This window comes from Nannobrachium achirus (assembly GCF_963921795.1).
Source record: "Nannobrachium achirus genome assembly, chromosome: 11".
Classification (NCBI taxonomy): Eukaryota; Metazoa; Chordata; class Actinopteri; order Myctophiformes; family Myctophidae; genus Nannobrachium; species Nannobrachium achirus.
In genome coordinates this window covers 51,745,894-51,769,038 of record NC_137820.1, presented here as the reverse complement: position 1 = coordinate 51,769,038, position 23,145 = coordinate 51,745,894, and the positions used below count along the sequence as shown (strand labels likewise).

The window sequence follows — 23,145 nt, the reverse complement described above, 5'->3', positions numbered from 1 at the left end:
GCCAGTCAAGCGGGTGAAGCGGGAGCAGAGGACGTCGATTCTGCAGCAGAAATGCTGGATCATCTCACGGTCTACATGAGAGCTCTTGCCAGAGTTGGAGAGGAGTTGCCACCTCCTCTCCCCTCTGAAGAGGCCGAGGATGACGACGAAATGCCCGGGCAGGAGCCTTCGGTTCCCGCCCCGTATGTCCTCTCCAGGCTGCCGCTGGTGAAAGGATTCACCAAGGCCCTCCATTCCTCATGGAAGACACACAAAGACCCCAGGAAGCTGCCTTTTTCTGTGTTGGATTTGGTTGGCGGTGCGGAGGCAGGCATGTCCACCTGCCCTAACCTGGACCACCTGTTGGCACAATCCTTTCTGGGTTCCGTCAGACCCCAGTACAAGGATGTGGGCACGGCTAAAAACGGGCCGTTTGTCGGCCCCGTCGGCACCAACCCGCCGGGGTTCACTGTCCTGGAGGACAAGCTGCAGTCGGACAGGGCTCGTAACGCCTACCGGTCCGCTGCTCTGGCTGCTAAGGACCTTAATCTTATCCAGCTCTTGCTAGCTTCCACCAAAGACCTGGTCAAAGGTCTGCCCACGGGGGAGCACACTGCGGAGCTAAACACCCTATTCGACATCATGCTGAAGGTCAATTGGCATGCGGTCAAGTGGATGGGCAGGTCCATGGATTATAACCTCCAAGCTGAGAGAGCCCGCTGGCTCGACTATGTCGACCTCGAGCCTAAGAGGGACGTGGGCGAGAAGCCTCTGGGTCCTCGCGGGGAGATGTATAAATCCCTCATCAACATGGAGAACAGTCCCACCACCCTCATGGGCGGCGGTTTGGAGCTGCTGCAGGGCAGAGTCACGTTCTTTAAGGCTGCTAAGGACATTGTCGAGTCCACCACAGTGCCACAGGAAGAACCGCAGCAAGCTAGGAGGGCGTCCCGCTCCTCCCGCGTCAAGGAAAGGGGCCGCTCTGCTTCTTTTAAGAAGCACTCGTCTTCCTCCAGGGGAGCCTCTGCAGCCAGGGCGCCTGACAGGCCCCGCAGCAAGGTTGTGGTTCCCGAGCGCGCTCAGCCGCGCCGCCCGTCCAAGGATGGCAGGCAGCAGTCTTCCTACCGCGGTGGCCGCGGTAGGGGACAGCGCAAATGACACTCGGAAGAGGGGGATTGTGCTGGGGCGGGGGTCCGAGGTGTCTCTCGGTCCCCCTCCCCCCAAACGAGGGCGTTTTTCTGTACCCCGTGTCGGGGAAATGAAAATGTTGAATTTGATGCCTCCTGTGTCGGCAATAAATATGTTGAAAGAGCAAAGTCTGTCTCTGTCCAACTCTCTCGCACTAGCACAGACGACCCCATCGTGCATGCCTCCTGTAGTAATGATGAAGTCCTGTCAGGACTCGATAATCAATCACAGGTTTTATCAGCAACCAGTAATGTTATTGTCAAACAATTATGTGGTTCCTCAAGCGCGCGAGTGGGATATCCCTCGCGTCGACAATATGACTCCTTTATGCATGCCTCCTGTAAGAATGATGAAGTCCCGTCAGGACTCTTTAATCAGTCACAGGTTTTATCAGCAACCAGTAATGTTAACGTCAAACAATTATGTGGTTCCTCATGCGCGCGAGTGGATTTTCCCTCGCGTGAGCGATGCTATGAATTTAACCTTGAGTCAGAAATTCTGTCGGCCTACTATGAGCCCGGGTCAAGGGACAAGCATAAAGGCCTTAGAGCAGGTATTAAACGTAAAAGTTCCTCTCCTGTCAGGGGAGAATGCTTTAGTTGTGGGCGAGTCTGTTTATCAGTCGAATCGCTTTGCTCTTCCTGTTGCTCTATCGAGCGAAAACCGAACGCTTCCGGTTTCACCGGATACGGATTCGCTAGCTCCCAGCTTCCGGTCCGGCCGCAAAAAAGCTCCGCTAGTCAAGCGGTACAATCAGAAGGTGTTCCCGCCTTGCGGCCTATTGAACCCCTGCGCTCCGCATCCGGGTGTTCCGGATACGGATACGCAGGTTCCCCACTTCCGGTCCGGCCGCCAAAAAGCTCCGCCGTCACGGAAGCACAGTGGTGGGGTTTCTCTCGCTCAAAACACGCTAGCACGCTGCGCGCGCCAGTGGAAGTTATGCAACCCGAGCCATTGGGTATTTCGAACGATAACCAGGGGTTACAGGTTACAGTTCGCAGACATACCCCCGCTTTCGAGCAGGGTTATTCATACCAGGGCGCGTGGTTTAAAAGCAAATCTTTTGAGAGAAGAGATCAGCTCCTTGCTAAGCAAGGGTGCTATAGTGGAGCTGGACAGGACCCAATCCCGCATGGGATTTTGGAGCCGTTATTTCCTGGTGCCCAAAAAGGGGGGGGGGCTACGTCCCATCCTGGACCTAAAGGCACTAAACGTGTACCTGAAGAAATACGTTTTCAGGATGCTAACTGTACCCACCATGTTACGGTCGGTCAGGCAAGGGGATTTCCACTGTTCAGTGGATCTGAAGGATGCTTATCAGCACGTCCAGATTTATCCCCCACACAGGAAATTCCTACGGTTCGCCTTCGAGGGTCGCCTGTACGAGTATACAGTACTCCCTTTCGGTCTGTCACTGAGCCCGAGGGTTTTCGTGAAAGTGACCGAAGCAGCCATCGCCCCGCTGAGACAGCAGGGCGTCAGGTTGGCGACGTACATCGACGATTGGATGATTTCAGCGAGCTCCGCCCACGAAGTGGCGTGTCACACACAAGTGGTTTTGGCTCACCTGAAGGCCTTAGGTTTCATAGTCAACCACGGCAAGAGCATGCTGACTCCAGCAAGTCGTCTTACATTCATTGGGGTCCTTCTGGACTCATCCGACATGTCGGCCCGTCTCTCAGAGGAGAGGGTGGACAGGTTTCGGGAATGTCTCGACTCCTTTCAAGTGGGCCAGGAGGTCACTTACAGGAGTTGCATGGTACTGACGGGAATGATGGCTTCCGCAGTACATCTGTTGCGTTTGGGCAGGTTTCATATGAGACCTTTTCAAAGATGGATGTTATCCCTCGGGATCCCGCCCTCCTTGAAGTACAAGAAGGTTACGGTTTCCCCTTCCTGCGCGATCGCCCTGTCTCCGTGGCTGGTGGAGGGGTTCCTCACCAGCGGAGTCTCGATTGGCGAGGTGGTTTCCCGCAAGTCGATCACGACAGACGCCAGTCTCAGTGGATGGGGAGCCACTTTCGAGGGGCGCACAGCGCAGGGGCTTTGGCCTCTGGAGATGAGGGGTCGTCACATCAACTATTTGGAGTTGATGGCTATACTCCTGGCGCTCAAGCATTTCGAGCCTTGGATTTTGCATTGTCACGTCCTGGTCAGGACAGACAATACGACGGCCATGTTTTATGTCAACAAACAGGGGGGCCTGTCGTCGTTGCCACTGGACCGTCTGGCTCGAGAATTGACGGTTTGGTGCTTGTCGCGCCTCAAGTCGATCAGGGCCTTACACGTCCCAGGTCTCCTCAACAGCGGAGCAGATCTCCTGTCCAGGGGAGGTTCTCGCTACGAGGATTGGTCTCTCCACCCCAGGGTGGCGAGCCAGATTTTTCGCAAGTTCGGTCAGCCAGTGGCGGACCTGTTTGCGTCAGCGGAGAATACGAAGTGTCCGTTGTTCTTCGCGGTGAAGGGCAGTCCTCCCTTGGGGTTGGACGCCTTAGCGCACACGTGGCCGAGAGGTCTACTGTACGCGTTTCCCCCCTTCGACTTAATCCGACCCACTCTGGAGAGAGTCAGGAGGTTCGGTCTGGAGATGCTCCTGGTGGCTCCCTACAAGGGCTCGTGGAGGTCGGCGATCGCCCCTCTCCTTTGCGAACCGGGTTGGCAGCTGCCTCAGTGCAGGGATCTGTTGAGTCAGGCCAGGGGGGAGATCTTCCACCAAGACCTGCAGGTCCTAGACCTATGGGTTTGGCACGTGAAAGGTTAAACCTGCTGGCGGCTGGTTTTTCTTCTGAAGTGGTTGCTACCATTCAGAGTGCTAAGGCGCCTTCTACGAGGGCGTCTTATGATGGAAGGTGGAATGCCTTTGAGGACTGGTGTGAGTCGCGTGTTCCACCGGTGGTGGCCCATGTGGCGTCAGCCCAGGAAATTCTGGAATTTATGCAGGACCGCTTGAGAAGTGGTCTTGCATTTTCTACCCTTAGGGGGTATTTGGCGGCTATTAATGCCTGTCACCTGGGGGTGGCGGGCAAGGCACCTTCTAAAGTCCCGGAGGTCATCAAGTTCATGCAAGGAGTTGAACGTTTGAGGCCGGTGACTAGGTCTTTGTTCCCAGTTTGGGATCTGCAGGTGGTTCTAGGGGGCCTTTGTCGGGCTCCCTTTGAGCCGCTTGTAGGGATGCCTTTGAAACTTTTGAGTTTCAAGACGGCTCTTTTGCTGGCTTTGGCCACGGCTAAAAGAGTTGGTGACCTGCAAGCTCTCTCGGTGTCTGCGGAGTGCATGCAGTTTATGAACAATGATCTCAAGGTGTTGCTCAAGCCTCATCTTAAGTTTGTTCCTAAGAACATGGTGGTTCCTAAGGAGCCTGTTGTTCTTCTGGCTTTTCATCCTCCTCCGTTTGTCTCGGTGGAGGATGAACGGCTGAATTGCCTTTGTCCTGTCAGGGCATTGAAGGCCTACTGTGACAGGACTGCTGGTTCTAGAGCTTCTTCTCAGCTCTTCGTGGAAATGGGCAATGTTCTTGTCAGAAAGCCGGTGTCTAGACCCACTCTTTCGAGGTGGATTGTGGATGCTATTAGGCTGGCTTACTCTAGTGCGGGTGTGGAAGTGCCGGCGGCACTTAAAGCCCATAGCACTAGAGGTGTGGCTACTTCGTGGGCACTGGCAAAGGGAGTCTCCGTTCAGGAGATTTGTGTTTCGGCGAATTGGTCTTCGCCTTCTACCTTTGCAGCCTACTATCACCTGGATATCGAATCCTCTTCGCTAGCGCATTCGGTTCTGGGTGCAGTTGCCTCCTCTACGTCATAGAGGAGTCGGATCTTCCCCTCCCACAGGTGGGCATGTAGCCACCTGGGGTATTTTGGGGGGGACCCTGTGTTTTCCTTATATGGTGTGTCTTACTTATAAGGCGGACTTGTCCTTTTCATTTAGTTGAATGAGGCGGACTTCGGTCTGTCAGGGTCTCTCCTTATTTTCTCATGCCTTCACACCCAGGTCCGGTGGGCCTGGGACCTTCTGGGTGATGGGTCACGCCCGTTTGGGCTGTGCTCACCCGTATGAGGGGTGTGTGGGGGTATGAGAGTAGGTTGTGGCTTAGAGGGGAGTTTAAGAATCCCAAGTGGGAGGTCATCCTGGAATATTGACAGTAAACGGTAGGTTCCGTACGGAACCATTGTTTACTTAGATATGGAAGGATGACCTCCCACGTAATGCCCCTCTGTTTCACTGAATGTGGCAGAGAGTGGTATTAAGAGGATGTTACTTCCGCCTCCGGGGGCTTATATAGCCTGGAGGCGGGTCACTCCGGTTTGAGTGACAGGCCCTTCCTACCTACGTTAGTACGGGAGCTGAAGTAGTTTCTCTGAATGATCGCCAGGGGGCGTCATTACCCAAGTGGGAGGTCATCCTTCCATATCTAAGTAAACAATGGTTCCGTACGGAACCTACCGTTTTTTCCAAAAATCTTAGAAGGATTCAAAAGACACTTATTCAATTGGGTAAAAATTCTAATTTTCACGATTTTTTAAAAATAGCAGATCTACAAGCTCGCAGCTTGTATATGAGCTTGTATATCTGCTATTTTTTTATATTTAAATCATAAAATATTGTGTCATAATGTGTTCAGGCCTAAATGGGTTAATAAACACAAGTAAACGCGACCGTCACAGAGCAGTAACTATAAACAACGTGCGGGTCCTGTCACATTTTGCTGTCCGCTCCACCTCCCTGAAGCTGCGGGACAGGCTGGCCGGTAGTACGCCCGACGCCGGGGCCCCACCTGAGGCGGCGGGCGCCGCCCTTCAACTTTCATTACATTGCACCACAGGGTTTCTGAGTACCCTCTGACTCGCACACACGTTAAGACTCCTTGGTCAGTGTGTCCCACTTAGACTGTCCCACTTGCCTAGCAACGTGATTTCAACTTTACAACGCTCACACGACTTGGGCTTTTCTGGCCAATAGGGACGAACTGTAATTGTTGAAGCCCCGCTCCCTCAACGTGCAGGTCCTGTCACACTTTGCTGTCCCACTTACTCTGGCATACTTTTGCCAAGCAATGTGATTTCAAACAAATGATTTCAGCGGTTTGACTCATATAGATATGAAGAATCAACTGATGGTGAGAAAACGCTACGCTGTTACTGTCGTCGAATTAGTTACATTTTCGCTAGAAACAGACCGTGTCAAATATGAGTGACTGACTATCATAAACCACATAGAGCCACCTCCTCGACAATATCGCGGAGACCGTTTGTTTATTTTTTGGACCACAATGCTTATATGAGACGATTTTAAGATGACCCAATGTTATTCTCCATAGAGAAATTACTTCTGTGGAACCGGGGGATGAGCGAGTCACGTCATGACTTGGTTACTCTATTGGTGTGCATCGACTATACCTTGTAGGACCACATGCGTAGTTTGTGATCCTGGCAGAGGGCGAAGATGAAGGTGTCGTCTATGTCCTTCAGCTCGCGGGCGGCCAGGCTGAGTGCCAGGTCCCCAGGGCTCTGCTCGCCACGCATGGCTGTGGGCATCCAGCCAGCAATCCTCTGCATCACTGTGCTCCTCTTCAGCTCCACTACTGACACGCTGCTCCCTGCAATACAACAAACACCATTGTACACATAATATTGTCACAGTGTAACCACAGGCACTTGCTTCAAACCAGTGGTTCTCAACCTCAGGCCGCGACCCCCAAAATATTTTAACTGGGGACCCCCCCACCCTGACATGCACTAAGAGTTGAGGATTACATTTTGTGTTGAACACTGCTCAATTGTGAAAATAGCAGATCTACATGCAGATCAGCTATTTTCACAATTTCTGCCTCTAATATTTGACAATTTGACCAATATTTAATTTGTCATTTTAGAGGTATTAAAAAGTCCTCAAATTGTCACTTTAGAAATGTGCAGATACCCTCTATAGTATAGTGACGTGAGTGTACACTTCAACTTTATGCTGGTTTGTTTTTAAGTGAGAAAACAAAGTTGCACATTAAGTTAATCATCTGGGGTCCCGACCCACAGGTTGAGAACCACGTGCTTTAAACCAAAAGGAAACACGTGCATGACACTCAATACATGTCACAGCCTAGCTTCAGCTGCCACTGTGAGTTCCTGAACACCGGGGGTACAATCTTACCCTGCAAGTCGTGGGGCGGCAGGGTGATGACCAGGATGCCCCCAGCTGGTGAGGCGAGAGCGTACTGGGCCTCTCCCTGGTGACTGAGCCAAGCCGTGGAGGCGCTGGGACTCCCCGTCTGGCCGGCCTGGGTGGGGATGACAAAACTGTGTGCTGGGTCCTGCAGGCTCAGCTTGCCCACGTCTGTGAAGATGGACTGCATGTGGCTCTCCGTCACCAGCTCCTGGAGGGATATGGTGGAGGAGAGAAGAGGTTTGAATGTTAGCCTTCCAGAGTTCCCCACAGGATGGTAGGCAGGCTGTGGTGGTGGCGGCCGCAGACAAAGGCAGGCCCCAGTGCCACAACTATTGCTCACAAAACTACAAAGGTTTGATTAAAACGTGTTATTAGAAGACATTTTCTGTCTCTCCTGAAAAACACGATTCCACCCTGACCAGGAGAGGACTCCCCAATTAAAATAAGTACAATTATTATATTGTGATACGAGACTAGATATGGTCTAGGATTCTAGTTATCAACTTGCTGTCGTCACTGCACAGCTATGCCACACCATTATTAGACACTTTATTTTAGGATTTTAGGATGTTTTTGGCCAGTATTCCCTCATCTTGGGATCTCTCTACACCCTGTTATCTAAATCAGTGGTTTTCAACCAGTGGTCTGGGGACCACCAGTGTTCCTTGAGGGGGTTCCAGGTGGTCCCCAGCTAAATGATGGAGTTGGTAACCAAATGGATCCTTATAGATATTATCTCTTGAGAGCATAACATGAAACCAAATGGACTTGTACAGGTCGGTCCATTTGGTTTCTTTTTACGCTCTCAAGAGTTAAATTATTGTTAAACATCTGCATTACTTAGTTTACAGGAAGTTTACACACATTTATTTTGGTCAACGTTTGCCAGTCATCTCTCCTATGGCACCACATCAACACAGCATAGAAGTGTGGACAAAATCTTATCCTAATCCAACGATAACAAAATATTCTACGTTTAGGGACCGAGAGGCTAAATCTCATCAAATGGTGGTCCGTGGCTCAAATACGGATTAAATAATGGGATATGATATGAAAAGGTTTGAAAACCACCTAACAAATTCTAATCAGAGAGGGACTCACGTTACGATACATGCGTGTGGGATGAGGCAGCACCAGACGGTGGACAGTCTGGTTGGTGGTGATGAAGATGATGACATTGTTGGCGGTCTCCTGGATGGACACACCACCGGGCAGCACGGTGCACTGGCTGAACTTGACCTTCACAGCATTATTCAGCAGGTTTGTATCCAGAGACTGCTCCACCAGCCACACCGTGTCTCCTGATGTGGACCTGATGTGGATAGCACAGAACCAGGATCAAACTGCTTCACTCGCTGCTTGTTTGTGTATGTGCATATGTTAGACAGCGGACATAGTAATTATTGACAGGTGCATTACATATGAGCTCATTGAAGGACATTTGCATTGCTTAATGCTGCTGTGAATGCCGTCCTTTCACATACTGTACATACAGTGATTGTTGCCTGCGTAAATCTCATGGAAAGGTGACTGATCCCAAGTCACAGCAATTCATTATTGGGTGACACAGAGAGCGCCATAAATTGCCATCCAAGAATTAAGTTCTCCACAACATGACATATCAGGCATTATAGGGCTGGTAGCACCAGTGTTACCAGTGGAAACGTTAGTCTGGATACCCTGCACAGAAACAGTACTGGAGCTATCGACAGCCATAATGAAAACTCACCAATGTACGAATCTGTTGCTGGTGATGGACAGCAGTTTACCACTCTCTTCATAGTGAAAACCACCAGCACTGTCTGGGAACTTGACCCCTCCGGGAAGTGCATCGAGACCTATGGAAAATAAAAAAATAACATAAAAGTCAAAACAAGTGCATAACAAAGCAAAAACAGTTATTGTTCAATGGGTGCAAATTGTGTGTTAGACACAGCAAGGATAAATGCAAGATACAAACATTGCACAAGGTGAATCCAGGTTACGATAGGGAGTGTAACATTGTTTTTAGCAAATTACACCCGTGACTTGTGACCATAACAACAATATACATTGTTAACCATTACCAGTATCCATTAACAATACCCTAGTGTGAGGTACTTGATCAAATACCCTGTACACATCCATTACTAGGAAAATAATGATAGTAAACTAAATTGCAACGTGAGGTGAGACATATTGGATTCGTTTCCTCAATAAAATGTCTCCAAAAGGTTTAAATGAGGAATTTGATGTTAAGCCTTTCCTCTAGTTTATATTTGTAATTTCCCCTTATTCCCTCATTGGTACTTCTAGGCTGATTCTCAAAAGTCAGTTAGTGGTCTAGAGATCAGCCTACCGTTTCCCCCTGTGCAGAAGGTCCCCGGTTCAAATCTGACCAGGGACACTCACCTTAAATCCCTATCATTAGGCCTAACACCTAATCATGTCATGCTGATTATTTTGTTGTTTTGTACTTCATCTGTAAACTTTTTTCATGACTAAAGGTTTTAACATTTTGTATATATTTATCTTTTTGTTCATAACATGTACTCCTTCATTGATACATTGTATCTAAGTTTGAGTAAATTGCACCAGCTTTGTCTAAAATATAGCATCATATCATTTGGGTCAGGCATATTATGAGCACGATTGATTTAATTTAGTTCATTTAGCGTCCCGCGAAGCTGGCCAATTTGACCCTGGCCGTAGAACAAACTTTGTGTGCTTTGTGCAAAGTTGTAGGCAAAGCTTCGCGACCCACATTCGCGTTTCTATTGTGGGGGGGGGGATGAGATCAATGGAGCTCCCTGTGTTGTGCCTGTTTTTCACTTTTTAAAAGTAGTTTGACAGGTACATGGGCACTAGTCCCTTGAGTATCTTGAAAACCAGGCCCATTGTAAGTTGCTGGACTCTGTCCTCTACCCTGAGCCATCCCACACTAGTATAATGAGCAGGGGTTAGGTGAGTGAGGTCTAGTAGTAGTCGGATTAGTTTGTTTTGAGAGGTTTATCATTTTGATTTTAGTCTTTAGTGCCTTTGAGGTGCTCAAGTACCATGAGGTGCATGCATAGTCAAAATGACAGTTATAATTACTATTTAGTATAATTAGTGAATACTTCTGGTGATGAAACAAATAATTACTCATAAGGATAAATAAGGCAATCAGTTGTTAACTTCCTAAACTAGTAATTATAATAGTAGTTATTGAATGTAAGTAGAACATGCCTATTGATGTAGCATCTTCTCAATTTTTTTTTTTTTTCTCCTTCTCTGATCTCCCCTTTGATTCTGTCGCTGAGTGACAAGCAGGTAAAAACTTAGCTCTGGTCCATAGCGTTAACTCCACTAACGCTATGGACCAGAGCTAGTAAAAACTAAAAAGTATTCAGACACAACAATCACTGCCAGTCTGCCACCTAGCTGGGCATCATGCCCGGCTGCCTTCTATCTGAAACGCAACCCCGTTGCTAGAATCAGATACACACCAATAATAATAAATAACACACAACATAACGCCAGTCGCCAGCTAACAAATGTCCCAGTAACTAAGATGTGGGACACCTGACAGCCTGACAGGGATATTAGGAAGGCGCCGTATCTGCTCTGCGCTAGCATGTTAGCCCCATTCAGCTCGCATGTGTCACGACCTCACTGCATCCCCCCGCCCGCCTCGACCACCACAAAACTCCGCAAAGCCGATCACGGAGACAAGGCCGGTCCAGGTAACATTCAGAAATACTTTACCTAGGTTTACTGTTATTTCTCGGAACCTGTGCGGAGTTTCCCTCTCAAATCCACATATTTCTATGAAGCTCCGCTCCAACGCCGCCGCCATCTTTGCCGCATTGACTTTCGGGATTGACATGAGTGAGGAGAGAGCAGCCGCGCGTGGGCCTTTCAAACACTTAAAGAGGCAGGACGCTTTCCCCACTCTCTCTCCTCAGTGCTTTTCTAACTGTTTGTAAATCAAAATACAAAATCAGTTTAACCACTTTTCTTTAATAACCACCTTATTGCTTATTGGCTATTTGCAGGGTTCTTTGCTATGCAGGATTGTGATGGACTTGCATTTTTGTCAAAATTCTAGGCATATTCTTGTCATGGACATGTTACCAAGAACAGAGCTGTCTGAGCCTAGGCCTAATAGTCCAGTAATTTTAGGCCAAAATTAGGCTAAACCTAAAACAAATTGCAATAGTAGCAAACTCAACTGATTCTGTATCCTCGATCATTATGTCCTTAGTGAGGGAAAAAAAGTCCCAAGGAATCCCACCGCGGCAAAGTTTTGAAAACGACCTACCTACCTTCACTGCTTTAAGTGGGATGTGAGGGGTCAAACTAGGGGTTTTTACTTATTCTGAATCCATTGCAAGCATTTGTTTTGCATGAAAAACATTCCTTGGGCAAGAAATGGCCTCTCAAAATGATGGTTTAGTGATGAATCATCAATTTTCACAGTCTTTTGAGGTCCGTTTTTAGCCCAAGGAATGTTTTTCATTAAAAACCCCTAGTTTGACCCCTCACATCCCACTTAAAGCAGATTTTTTTGGGAGTCATTTTTCCGTTACAGTGTGTATAGTAAGTGAAGGTAGGTTGGTCGTTTGCAAAACTTTGCTCCGGTGGGATTCCTTGGGACTTTTTTTCCCTATAAGGACATAATGAGGATACAGAATCAGTTGAGTTTGCTACTATTGCAATTTGTTTTAGGTTTTTTCATATAATGACTGGACTATAAATGTATATGTCACGGTTTTAAAGAGAACCAGGGCATTCGAGACGCGGAGCACTCGTGGTGCGGCACGGGGCGGAGCAAGCGGTCGCCAATACAACGTACTCCAGGCGGTGCGCCGCTCTATTGTCCACGACACTGCGAGCGGCTACCGAAGCCCCCCTGTATCCACGAAGCCCAAACGAGTTACGAGGCCCCCCTGGGTCCACGAAGCCCCAAGCGGCGCGAAGGCCAGCGGACCTTGGGCCAGGGCCGCGGGCCAGGGCCGCGCGGCCGGCGGAGCGCCGCGCGAGTTACGAAGCCGTGGTGAATGCAATCGTTATATTTATGCCCAGGCCGTAAGGCCTGGGCAAGCCCACGTTAAACGCCCTGTCCAAGTGACTACAATGGAGCTAATGGCTAGGCTAGGCTAGGCTAGGCTAGGCTAGGCTAGGCTAGTAAATAAAGAGTAAACACTTCCGGTCTGCGGCGAGTTCAAAGCGTGACGTAACTCTCTTATCCAGTGGCTGACGTCGCCATCTGGTGGTGATTAGTGTGTGGTGAACTACAAAACGAGCGCTCTTACCGAGGTCTCCCTGAGTTACCCATTTACCCTGTAACATATATACTACTAGTTTACTTCCATCCATCCATCTTCAACCGACAACCGCTTATCCGGAATCGGTCGCGGGGGTAACAGTTCCAACTGAGAATCCCAGAGTTCCCTATCCTGAGCAACTTCCTCCACTCCCTCCGCTCCGGGAGTATACCGAGGCGTTCCCAGGCCAGTGTGGAGATGTAATCCTTCCATCCAGTCTTTTGGTCTGCCACGGGGTCTCCTCCCAGTGGGATGTGCATCGAGGACCTTCGGCGCTCGGGAGTCGGGACAAGTCGGGAGGCATCCGTACTAGATACCTGAACCACCTAAGCTGACTCCTTTCCAAATGTAGGAGCAGCGATTCTACTCCAAGTCTCTCGGGTGACTGAACTTCTTACTCTCGAGATAACAGCCACCCTTCTGAGAAAACTCATTTCAGGCGCATGGGTATCGGTGACCTTATAGTCCTCAAAAGAAGGATGAGGCCTTGAGGGACCTTCAGGGTTGTTTGAAGGTGGTCCAAATGGACCATTAGAGTTACAGACCCTAAGGGTCCATTTGGTTCCATTTGTACATACTCAAGAGTTAATGGGGGTCCTTGAAAATAAAAAGTTTGAGAACCACTGTACGGACTTCTAATGTGCCATACATTGTGTCAGGTAAATCAGTGTCATAAACCTGGGGACTGACATTCAGTAATTGGGTCTTATGATCAAATAGGCCTACATTAGACTATGTAAAAAGGAAATAAAACATTTGCACAGACAAGGACAAGTCTTGCCACAGACACATGTGTCAGTGTACGGACATAATTTGATGACCCCCATGGCTATTTGAAAATAGCAGATCTACAAGCTCACAACACTTCATGATGTGAAGTGTTGGGAGAATGTAGGCCTACATCAGCTATTTTTTAATAGTTGTAATCGTTAATCATTTTAACAACACATGGCAAAAATATTTTCAGATGGGGTCTGTTGCCAAATACATACAGTATATATGTATTATCTATCCTTATACCTCCCCCTGACCTTTCTATTGTAAATACCATTGTATGTTTGCATTGAGCTCACGGTTGTTTTTCTGATGATATCTTCTGCATAGTAGGCTACTTGTGGCCATGTCCATAGCGTTTTCATGAGAGGAGGAGCACTTTGGATAGGAGCACTTTCTTTGGATATCATGTCTGTAGGCCTACTCTAGCCTGTTTTACCATAGCAACACCCTTGCAACCTCTATTATCATTGTAAAGTATACACGATTAGAACATGATTGAACATTTGAAAATTAAGGCCTAATATTTCTACAATTGCTCCAAATTGCTACACAACCTGTAGGCCTATATCCAATCATTTTGGGCATAAACAAGAAGTTGAAGGGTATTTAAGTCTGATAATGATACTGTGCATGTTCACAATAACATGTATACTTTACATTACTTTTAGACCTTCTTTTTGTAACATTTTGGACAAATTATTAAATTTTACATCGAGGTGCCCACTGCCCACTACTGCCCACTCTTCTTGTATCAGCTGCTGGCTTGACCGGGTTTAACCTTTCAGTTAAAGAACTACATTCCCCATAAATCTACAGAGACTTCCGCTAAGATGATTCCAGCCAATGGTAGAGTTTACCTGAATGCACAAAATTTGAACCGTTTCAGTTCGGGTGTTCGCTGTTTTGGGAAGTTACAGTATTTTTCATTCAATTACGGTAGGCTGCATTAAGATTAAGAAACAAGCGCGAGTTGATTAGATTTGTCCTCGGGTTAGAATAACGTGTCTTGGTTGATTTAGATTCGATTAGTGTGTGTTTGTGTGTCAATATTCTTTAGCGTCTTTAGCATAGCATTAGCCCAGCTGCTATCGTTAAAACAGAGTAAACAGAGGTGGGCTGCGTCTACGGTTAGCCATGTTAACACTTGTGGTTTGTGTGGACATAAATACTTGTATTTTCTTTTTCTTCTGAATCAGAACTTTAAATTGCGCTAGCCGAGGATGGATCCCTTTTCTAACGCCGGTATGTTCCAATCTGATTGTGTGAAATTGTAGAATCGACAACTAATTTCTTTACCAGTCTAATAACTTGATATTTATTTTTCTTTTTAGATTTCTACCCATTGGCAGAGGAGAAGTTTGATTTTGATGTTTCACTGTCACCTGCGAGGTTGGTGTCATTGAACCTTTCACATATAGTAGACCTACTGCATTTTAGTCTCTGAGTCTTTTATGTAAACATTAAATGTGTTTATGTGAAAATATCTTATCATATAAGCAAACGATGACACAACCTCATCCTACAATGTGTTTCAATAGGCTACATACTATATCAGTCGAGTCAAGTATATTTATTTTTGAGCTTTTATTCCCATAATACGACCGCAACAGGAACTAAACTTTGGACCCATTTACAATGGGTGCTAACTCTGGTCCTAGCCGCAAATTGCAACACTAGATTTTTTTATAATCGGATGAATCTAGGGTTGCAATACCTCCCATAGGGATCCAATGCATCAAAACAGTTTTTTGCTATCTGATTGTATTAAACGACTTCAAACTCACCAATATTGCGGCTCTACGGAAAGCTTGGAATTTACTCTTGCTATCTGCAAAGTGTTTGTTTCAGAAGAATCCACAGTAGACATGTTGAGTTACTTTCTATCCAAGTAATTTGGTTCGGGTGATATTTTTTTCTAAGTCCTGGAGTTTTGAAGCGCTCGTGGAAAATCCCTCAACGGTCCTGTGACCACCTGGTTCTAAATGTCACATTATGCAGGAGGCAGCGGGACATGGCGTTATGGAAGACAAGCGCTTCCAAAGTTCAACACTTAGAAAATAAACCATGTCTGCTCGGATTTCTTGACAGAAAATAAATCATAACAATTATACGGTGGATTTTTCAGAAACAAACACTTTGCAGATAGCAAGAGTAAATTCCAAGCTTTCCATAGAGCCGCAATATTGGTGAGTTTGAGGTCGTTTAATACAATCAGATAGCAAAACAATGTTTTGATGCATTGGCTGCCTATGGGAGGTATTGCAACCCTAGATTCATCCGATTATAAAAAAAATCTAGTGTTGCAATTTGCGGCTACTCTGGTCCATAGTGTTCCTTCTATGGACCAGGGCTAAATGAGTGGTAGGCAGCCCCCTTGTCTTTAGTTATTTTATCACATGACAGTGCATGCCGGTTCCCTGCCAATCACCCAGGTATACTAAATAACTGTTGTAACAATATATATATCCCCTGTTTACAGTTCCAGGGGAGATGAAGAAGGTGAGGATGATGTATTTGTGGGTCCAGTCACAGACAAGGAGAAGGGTATTTGCACTGCGGTGGAATATCTGGCCAAGGACAGTGTCAGCAGTGGGCCTTCTGTGGGTGAGGAGCAGACGTGGAGTCCTCTCACCGGAGATAACTTTGACAGAATGTGCAGTGAAGCCCTGCAACTAGCCACTCAGTTAAAGGATGACCAGCCACACACTGGACAGAAAGACAGTACTGTGCCTGCTGAGAGGCAAGGCAATCTGACAGACGTCTTTGTGCAGGACACTGGGTCTAAACTGGATATGTTCAGCAAGCCATTTAACCGGGTTCTCAGCCCCATTAAAAGAGAGACATTCTGTGTACAGGACAGTCCCGTGAAACAGCTTCCACCCGCTATTCAGAAACGCTTGCTGAAAGGCCGCAGTAGCGGCATTGGCTCAGGGGTCGGTGTCAACTCCACTCGGGCACGTCTTAGCACCTCCAGTCCTGCTTCGGGGGCAAATACTAAGACACAGCCCAAGATGGCACTGCGAAGCAAGGCAGGCATGGGCACCGTTGGGATTCTCCCCAGCAAGCTTGTAGTTCCAGCCACAACCTCTGCCACTTCACTGAAGACTGCAAATACTGTTGCAGTGCCTGCAGAAAAACCTTCCAGGATGGCTCCACCAAGCAAAGTAAGGCTACATGTGATGTCTGACTTTCTTGCTACCAACGAGTAAAGGAGTATGTTGTTTTCTCATCTTATTCTTGATCTTACTCTCATCTTTTTTTCCCCCTATCATGTGCTCAAATGCCACCTCGCTTGGTAAAGAGGGGTAAAACAATAATTAATTACCCTTAGATTTGTACAATGATGTTTTTTGTCATTTCACCTGTTTTCAAGGAATGATTCTGGATCAGCAGTTCCAAAGGAAATTTCCTGCGTTGACTTTTATTTTAAAATTAAATGACATAATTACTGCAATTAAATGAAAATGTATGCATTGGATTTCAAACAGCAGACAGTTGTTTCATGGTTTGAAAACAGTGGATGCAAGAATCACTACAGGGGCAGGTGGAGGACTCAACCCCACCCCTCCCTTGCTTAATTAATTGTAGGAGACTTGGTCAAGGCTTTCCTGAATTCACATTTGTAATACCCCACATCATGTTGTTTTATAGGCTGGTTTGAGGTCCAAAGCACCACATCTTCAGACAAGGGGAGTGGTAGACGGGAGAAGAAATACCTCCTCTTCTTCTTCCTCCGTGTCTAGCCTCAACTCCTCTGTGTCTAGCTTCAACTGCAGTATGTCTGTTTCTCCCACTGGGAACGGTAAGGTCTCTCCATGGTACATAGGCCTATATGATTGAAAGAATCTCAAGTACTAGCTTTATCCCAATGTCCATTTATCAGCTGAAATTTTAATTTTGGTTATAGGGTGGTGGTGTTGTAAGTGAATGTATGTAAATCACATTATCTTTGGTGCCATCTGCTGTTCAGCATCACAATATACATAACTTGGCTTTGAACATCTCTCATTACAGGAAATCTCAACACTTCTCTGAACAGAAGCAAAAATGGTTCCAGCAGCCGTGCACCAACTAACATGAGCAGACTGGCCAACACGAGTGCTGCCAAAACTGGCCAAACTCGCCGTTCCACCCTCACTAGCAGAACTGCGGAGTCTAAACCCTCTGCTACAGCCACCACTGTCAAAGGTGCACGGCGGTCCATCTCAGTCCAGTCCCGGAAGACGTCTGAGACTGACCCGACCAAACTTGCCAGGTCCACACCTGTGAAGAGAGCTGTACCAAGTACCCCCACCCCATTCCAACAGAGCCCAGCCAAACGAGCCTTGGTGTCTACTAGTGTTTCCTCCTTGCCACAATTTGGCCCGAGGGCCAAACCCGTGGCCCTCATCGCCCCTACTCCCACTAGTCGGCTGAAAGGACCCAAGCGATCTGATGGTGAGTTTTGTTTGTTTCACCCAGCACACCCTATAGAAACAGATATTTGATAATATTTTTATGGAATTAATTTACCCGCACTTATCTGAACTTGTCCTTGTGATGGATTCAATTTTGTTTGTTTCACCCAGCACATAGAAATAGATATTTGATAATATTTTGATGGAATTAATTTACCCTTACTTATCTGAACTTGTCCTTGTGATGGATTCAATTGAGCATTTTCTTCATTGTAGTGGTTCAATCCCCAGACTCAGTGAAGATCATGAAACCAAAGAGACTGATGAGTTCTGGCAGCATGGACAGGTATGTGTTTATATATATACTAGAAGTTTGCCGCAAAAGTCTAGAGTTCAGTTTTTGAAAAAAAAAAGTTTTTTGAAAAAAAAAAAAAAATGGAAAAAAAAAGTTTTTTGAAAAAACATTTTTTTTTTAAAGGTTTTGTGAAAGGTATTGGTGATGCGATGACGTGGTGTATACGGACGCTCAGCTCCCCGGGCCCTTCCCCGTCTTTTTTTCTCTCTCTCTCTCTCTCTCTCTCTCTCTCTCTCTCTCTCTCTCCTCTGCTCAGCTCCCCTCCCCCCTCCTCTGTAACTTGATACTCTGGTGACCAGTTTATGAGCACTGTCAGGACTGGCTGCTCTGCGTGAGGCGAAAGGCGAAACTTTGTTAAATTGAAATAAATGCGGTTCAAAGAGTGGCATGTTTAAAATGTGGACAGTGCAAAATGTTCACGCTTGTTTGACGTGGTGGCTATGTTTGTGAGAGGTGTTGTGAGAGAATGGAGCTAAACATTCTGTTTGAGAATTGCCACCACTTTGTGTTTGCTGAATTGTATGTATTTTTATATATATATATATATATATATATATATATATATATATATATATATATATATATATATTTTAACCCCTTTATATCTCGTCTAGATGTTTAAGTACCATGTTTACAGTAAGTACCATTGAAATGATCCTCTCCACTGACTTAATTTCTTCCTAAAGTCCAACTCCGGAGTTGTTCAACACGCCCTCCATGTCTAAAATAAGGCGTCCATCGGCCTTACCGACTCCTGTCAATCGGAGAATCTCTGGTATCCCAACTATGACCCCTAAGAGTTTAGCTGGGTTTTGCAGGCCATCCCCCAGTATGTGCATCTCAGCTAGGAGGACCAGTAACCGGAGGTGAGATGATAACCTGGGTCTCATGCATGGGTGTCAGTTTTGCATGCAAACTTGCCAGAATAAAATACCTGACCACCAGTGGATTTCACTGAGTTAAGAATTATGAATAATTATTAGTGGTATACTTTATTTGTAGAACTAACAGGAGAATGTTGCACACCATTGCTGAGGCGCTGCTGACCTGGGTGCAGAAGTCTAAAAGTGAAGAAAAGGTTGCACACTCATAGCCATGATGCAGAATAATGTATTCATAACTGTGATGACCTGAAATGGTCTTCTTCACTTTTATACTTTATTTCTAGAGCAGTTTTCTAACAGTTACAAATTGTTTTAAAGTAGAAAATAAATTCATTAAAATGATGACAACTTTTGGATTTGGATCACATTGTTTCCATGGTTCTTGAACCTCTTGCATGATTTCTCCCTCTCTGCAGCCCTACTCAGGTTGAGTCTACAGTGTCGGAGGTGGAGCTGGTCATCTCAACAAAGATCCCACCATTCTGTCTGGAAGATGCTGATCCACCAGGTCTCCAGCTGGAAACACAAAATGAAGCACCGACTTGTGTGACTGTACAGGTAAGTCAAGGCAGGGTTCTGAAAATCTCGGAATGTGCTCACATACTGTAAACTGTATTATTCTTTTCTTTTTTTTTCTTTTTTAACAACACATACAGGATCATTTTATTATTACCCATATAATCAGGCCAGGTTAGATGGATGTATTTATTGTGACATGTCCTCAGAAAACAAAACATAGCTTTATTATTTGTAGCTCGGTAATTTTTTGAGTTTCAGTCAGTTTTCAGTTTATTTTTATTTATAGTACAAAATCACCCAGAGGGGTCTCTGTGCACTTCACAACACAAACACAATTTCAAAGAAAATAAACAGTGAAATGTGAAAAACAACAAAAAGAAAAAACAAGACAAAAAGATCATATATAAATAAAGCAACACAATGTTAAATGTTAAAATCCAATGTTAGAGACCATGGGGCAGTAGGATTTGGTCATGACAATGTTCATGGACTATGGCAACTCCAGAGTCGGCATCCCTGACAGCTTGAGGGAGAGCATTCCAGAGATGGGGGGCACGGTGGGTAAAGGCTCTGCCCCCGACGGTTACTTTATTGGGTGTTGTGACTGAGCTGACCGGCACCCTGGGACCGCAGTGGTCTTCCTGGGATGTATGGTTGTATTAGGTCCGACATATAGGATGGGGAGAGTCCGTTTAGGGCTTTGAAGGTCAGGAGCAGGACCTTGAAGTCGATTCTGGCCTGTATTGGTAGCCGGTGAAGTGCTATGAGTGTTGGTGTGATATGATCATATTTCATTTTCCTGGTTAAATCTTCAAATTTAGCTTTTAAATCTAAAGATATTTCACTGCTGGAAAAGCTGACATGAAACATGAAAGTGCTTCAGGTTGACCATTGAAAACTGGTACAAATCCTGTCAGCAGGGCCCAGAGGTTTTTGAGCAGAAGGTTGTAGAGCACCCTGATGAGCACCAGGAGCCTGAGGCAAATGGAAACCTGATGAAACTTCACTCCACTGAGGAAGTGATCTCTGAAGACCATCGAGCCAAAGCACAGGAGAGCGTTGAGGTATCTGAAACCTCATTCCATCATGTTTGAGTCATGTTGTAGAATGTTGGCATCTCGCTCAGAATTCCAATTTAAATGCATGTTTTACTAGACTACATACGGTATTGTAAACAAACAAGTATAACAAAAAAATTAAAGGACACTAGTTCATCCATAATATGTAGGGCTGTCCCAATTATTACATAATCGTCTAATCGCAATTATTTTAGGTAATCGCAATTATTTTGCATAATCGTCAGCAGATCTACAAGCTCACAACGCATCGCATCGAGACGTGTCGTGAGCTTGTAGATCGTCTATTTCCACTATCAATGTTCTTTTTTAGTGTAAAGTTGTCAAATATAATCAGTAATTTCTTTGTATATTTAGGTTATGTGTCATATCTACCATGTGCAACTTCAAAGCCTAAAAGCCAAACAGAAATGTAATTGTCAATGACAAAAACACAATTAAATCGTTAACCTTAATTATTTGATTGACAATTAATCGTCATGTAAAATGTCATAATCGTGACAGCCCTAATAATATGGTACCAAATTGTATTAATATACAGTTCTGATAGAAAACCAGGCTATTCAAGGCATCATGAACTGGGGAAAAGTACATAAATAACAATGACATAATATACTGTATACATGGAGACTTTCAGCATAGCAATGTAGAGAAGCCGTAATATTTGTGTGGTGCATTTTTGACATGTTTTAGCATCACATATTAAAGCTGTCTGCCAATAACAGTGAGACATGGAACTGCTGTTAAGGGTCATTCCCACCGGGCAAGATAAGATAAAAAAATATATAATTCTCAATTGAAGTGATGGTAGTGTCCACACTGGATGCTACCATGCGCTCCAATTGAGAAAGATATTTTTTATCTTTATCTTGCCCTGTGGGAATGGGGAGCGTTTCGCTGTTTCTATGTCATCTTTTCGACACCCAAACCTAACCCTTACCCTAAACCTAACCTCCGTGGGGTGAGTCGCTAACCCTCCCGACGCTCCGTTGTCGAAATGATGGTCGTTCGAAAGAGCAAGATTTCCCCGTGGGAATGACCCTTTACTCAGCCACTATGGGTTCTAAGAGAGATTCTCATGACATGCATGCTAAGTTAAAGCTGTACTATGTAACTTTCCTCTTCTACCCTGGATTTTAATCCGCTTTCCTGTTCTTGCAAAACATTGACATTGTATATTAAGTATAAATATTAGGAGATTGCAGGCTGAGGTCCTTTAGTACCACTTCAACTTGTTGGAGTTAAACCTGAGGTTACATGCAGTCCCACAGATAAATATTGTGAAAATAGCTGTAGATTGGCAAAGCCGATAGAGGCAAAGTAGATACCGATCAAAGCAGATAGAGGCATTATCGGCCGATCGCGATCACTCAATCAATCGGCATATCTCTAGATTTGACACAATCTACTGGTAAATATCTCAATAAAAGAGCAAGGAGACAAAATACAACCACCGCCAAGTTATATTGTATAACCATACTCCTTACCCATACAGATTGGACACATTTAAAATTATACATTAGTGCTGCTTTAAGAAACGCATTGTATTCCTAATATATCCATGTCTTGCAGATGTTGCTGGTGGATCTCCCGGCTTCTAAACCTGAGGGTTCTAAACCTGAGGAGGATAAAACCCTCATTGACTTGTTCAATACCCCAGACCTGATCCGGCCACTGCGGCCGGTCCCACTCAAACTTGTTGGTGAGAAAGAGGTGAGAAAAATGGACGAGCCTGAAGAGAACTGTCACTTGTTAACATAGAGTAACGAAGTTTGACATCATTTACACATCCTACCTGGTTCCTGTTTACATTTTGTTATATCTTTTCAGCAATTGAAAACTTTCGCATAAGGTTGCACCATTTGTTTTTTAGATTATGTGTGCAAGTTGACATTTTGGCTCTCTAGAGTTACATTTTAAAGCGTGAGTAGAAATTATCTGTGGAGCAAGACATTGCACAGCAAATAATCTCTGTGTATAACTAGTCCCGGTTTTCCAGAAGATGTTATACACACAGTACACATTTCCTGTTCTGGTTCATTTTCCTATAGCTTTGTTTGATTGGCTTGGCATGAGATTTTAACTGGAAAAGCATATGATGGTGTCATGTGTTTCACATTGATGTGACTGTTTGTTTTACTTCTCTGTACAGTTAATTGATCTGAGCTCCCCCCTGATCAAGTGGAGTCCAGAAGACCAGAAGGAAAATGCTGTGAAAGAAGCTCCACTTATAAACCTTTCTTTTTGATCAAACCCGGTCCATCAGTAGCCTACTACTACAACAGTCGAGTCATCCTGTGTACAAGTTGGTACAACTGTACTTCTAGTGAAGAAACCGTTTTAAGTTACTGCAATTGTCTATTTTGTTTTTCTGGAATAATTTAAATCACTTTTGCTGCTTTTGTGTTTTGATTTCATAAAATCTAATGTAAATATTTTGAGTTAATGCATGATCTAAAAGAAAATCAAGGAAATAAAGTATTTTTTTCCTCCTGAATATTAGATGTATGACGGTGCCATTTTGTT

At 45.4% G+C, this 23,145-nt stretch overlaps 2 protein-coding genes across 2 annotated transcripts in view; one reads left to right on the top strand and one right to left on the bottom strand.

Moving 5' to 3' along the window:
* The window catches only part of nup160 (nucleoporin 160), a gene marked incomplete at its 5' end in the record, with an annotated part of 29,188 nt that extends 18,048 nt beyond the window's left edge, over window positions 1–11,140 (bottom strand). The window contains 5 exons of the mRNA XM_080736485.1: window positions 6,561–6,760; window positions 7,309–7,531; window positions 8,425–8,635; window positions 9,053–9,161; window positions 11,050–11,140. Coding sequence (XP_080592611.1) covers window positions 6,561–6,760; window positions 7,309–7,531; window positions 8,425–8,635; window positions 9,053–9,161; window positions 11,050–11,140 — 834 coding nt within the window. The remainder of the gene's footprint in view (window positions 1–6,560; window positions 6,761–7,308; window positions 7,532–8,424; window positions 8,636–9,052; window positions 9,162–11,049) is intronic.
* A 3,078-nt stretch (window positions 11,141–14,218) lies between these two features.
* gtse1 (G-2 and S-phase expressed 1) lies at window positions 14,219–22,867 on the top strand (the record flags this gene model as incomplete). The annotated part of the gene is made up of 11 exons (XM_080737161.1): window positions 14,219–14,234; window positions 14,720–14,777; window positions 15,868–16,432; window positions 17,040–17,190; window positions 17,403–17,825; window positions 18,062–18,131; window positions 18,827–19,006; window positions 19,441–19,582; window positions 20,464–20,607; window positions 22,192–22,332; window positions 22,772–22,867. 11 exons carry the CDS (start codon window positions 14,219–14,221, stop codon window positions 22,865–22,867), a joined length of 1,986 nt encoding a protein of 661 aa, XP_080593287.1.
* Between the last annotated feature and the right edge of the window lie 278 nt (window positions 22,868–23,145).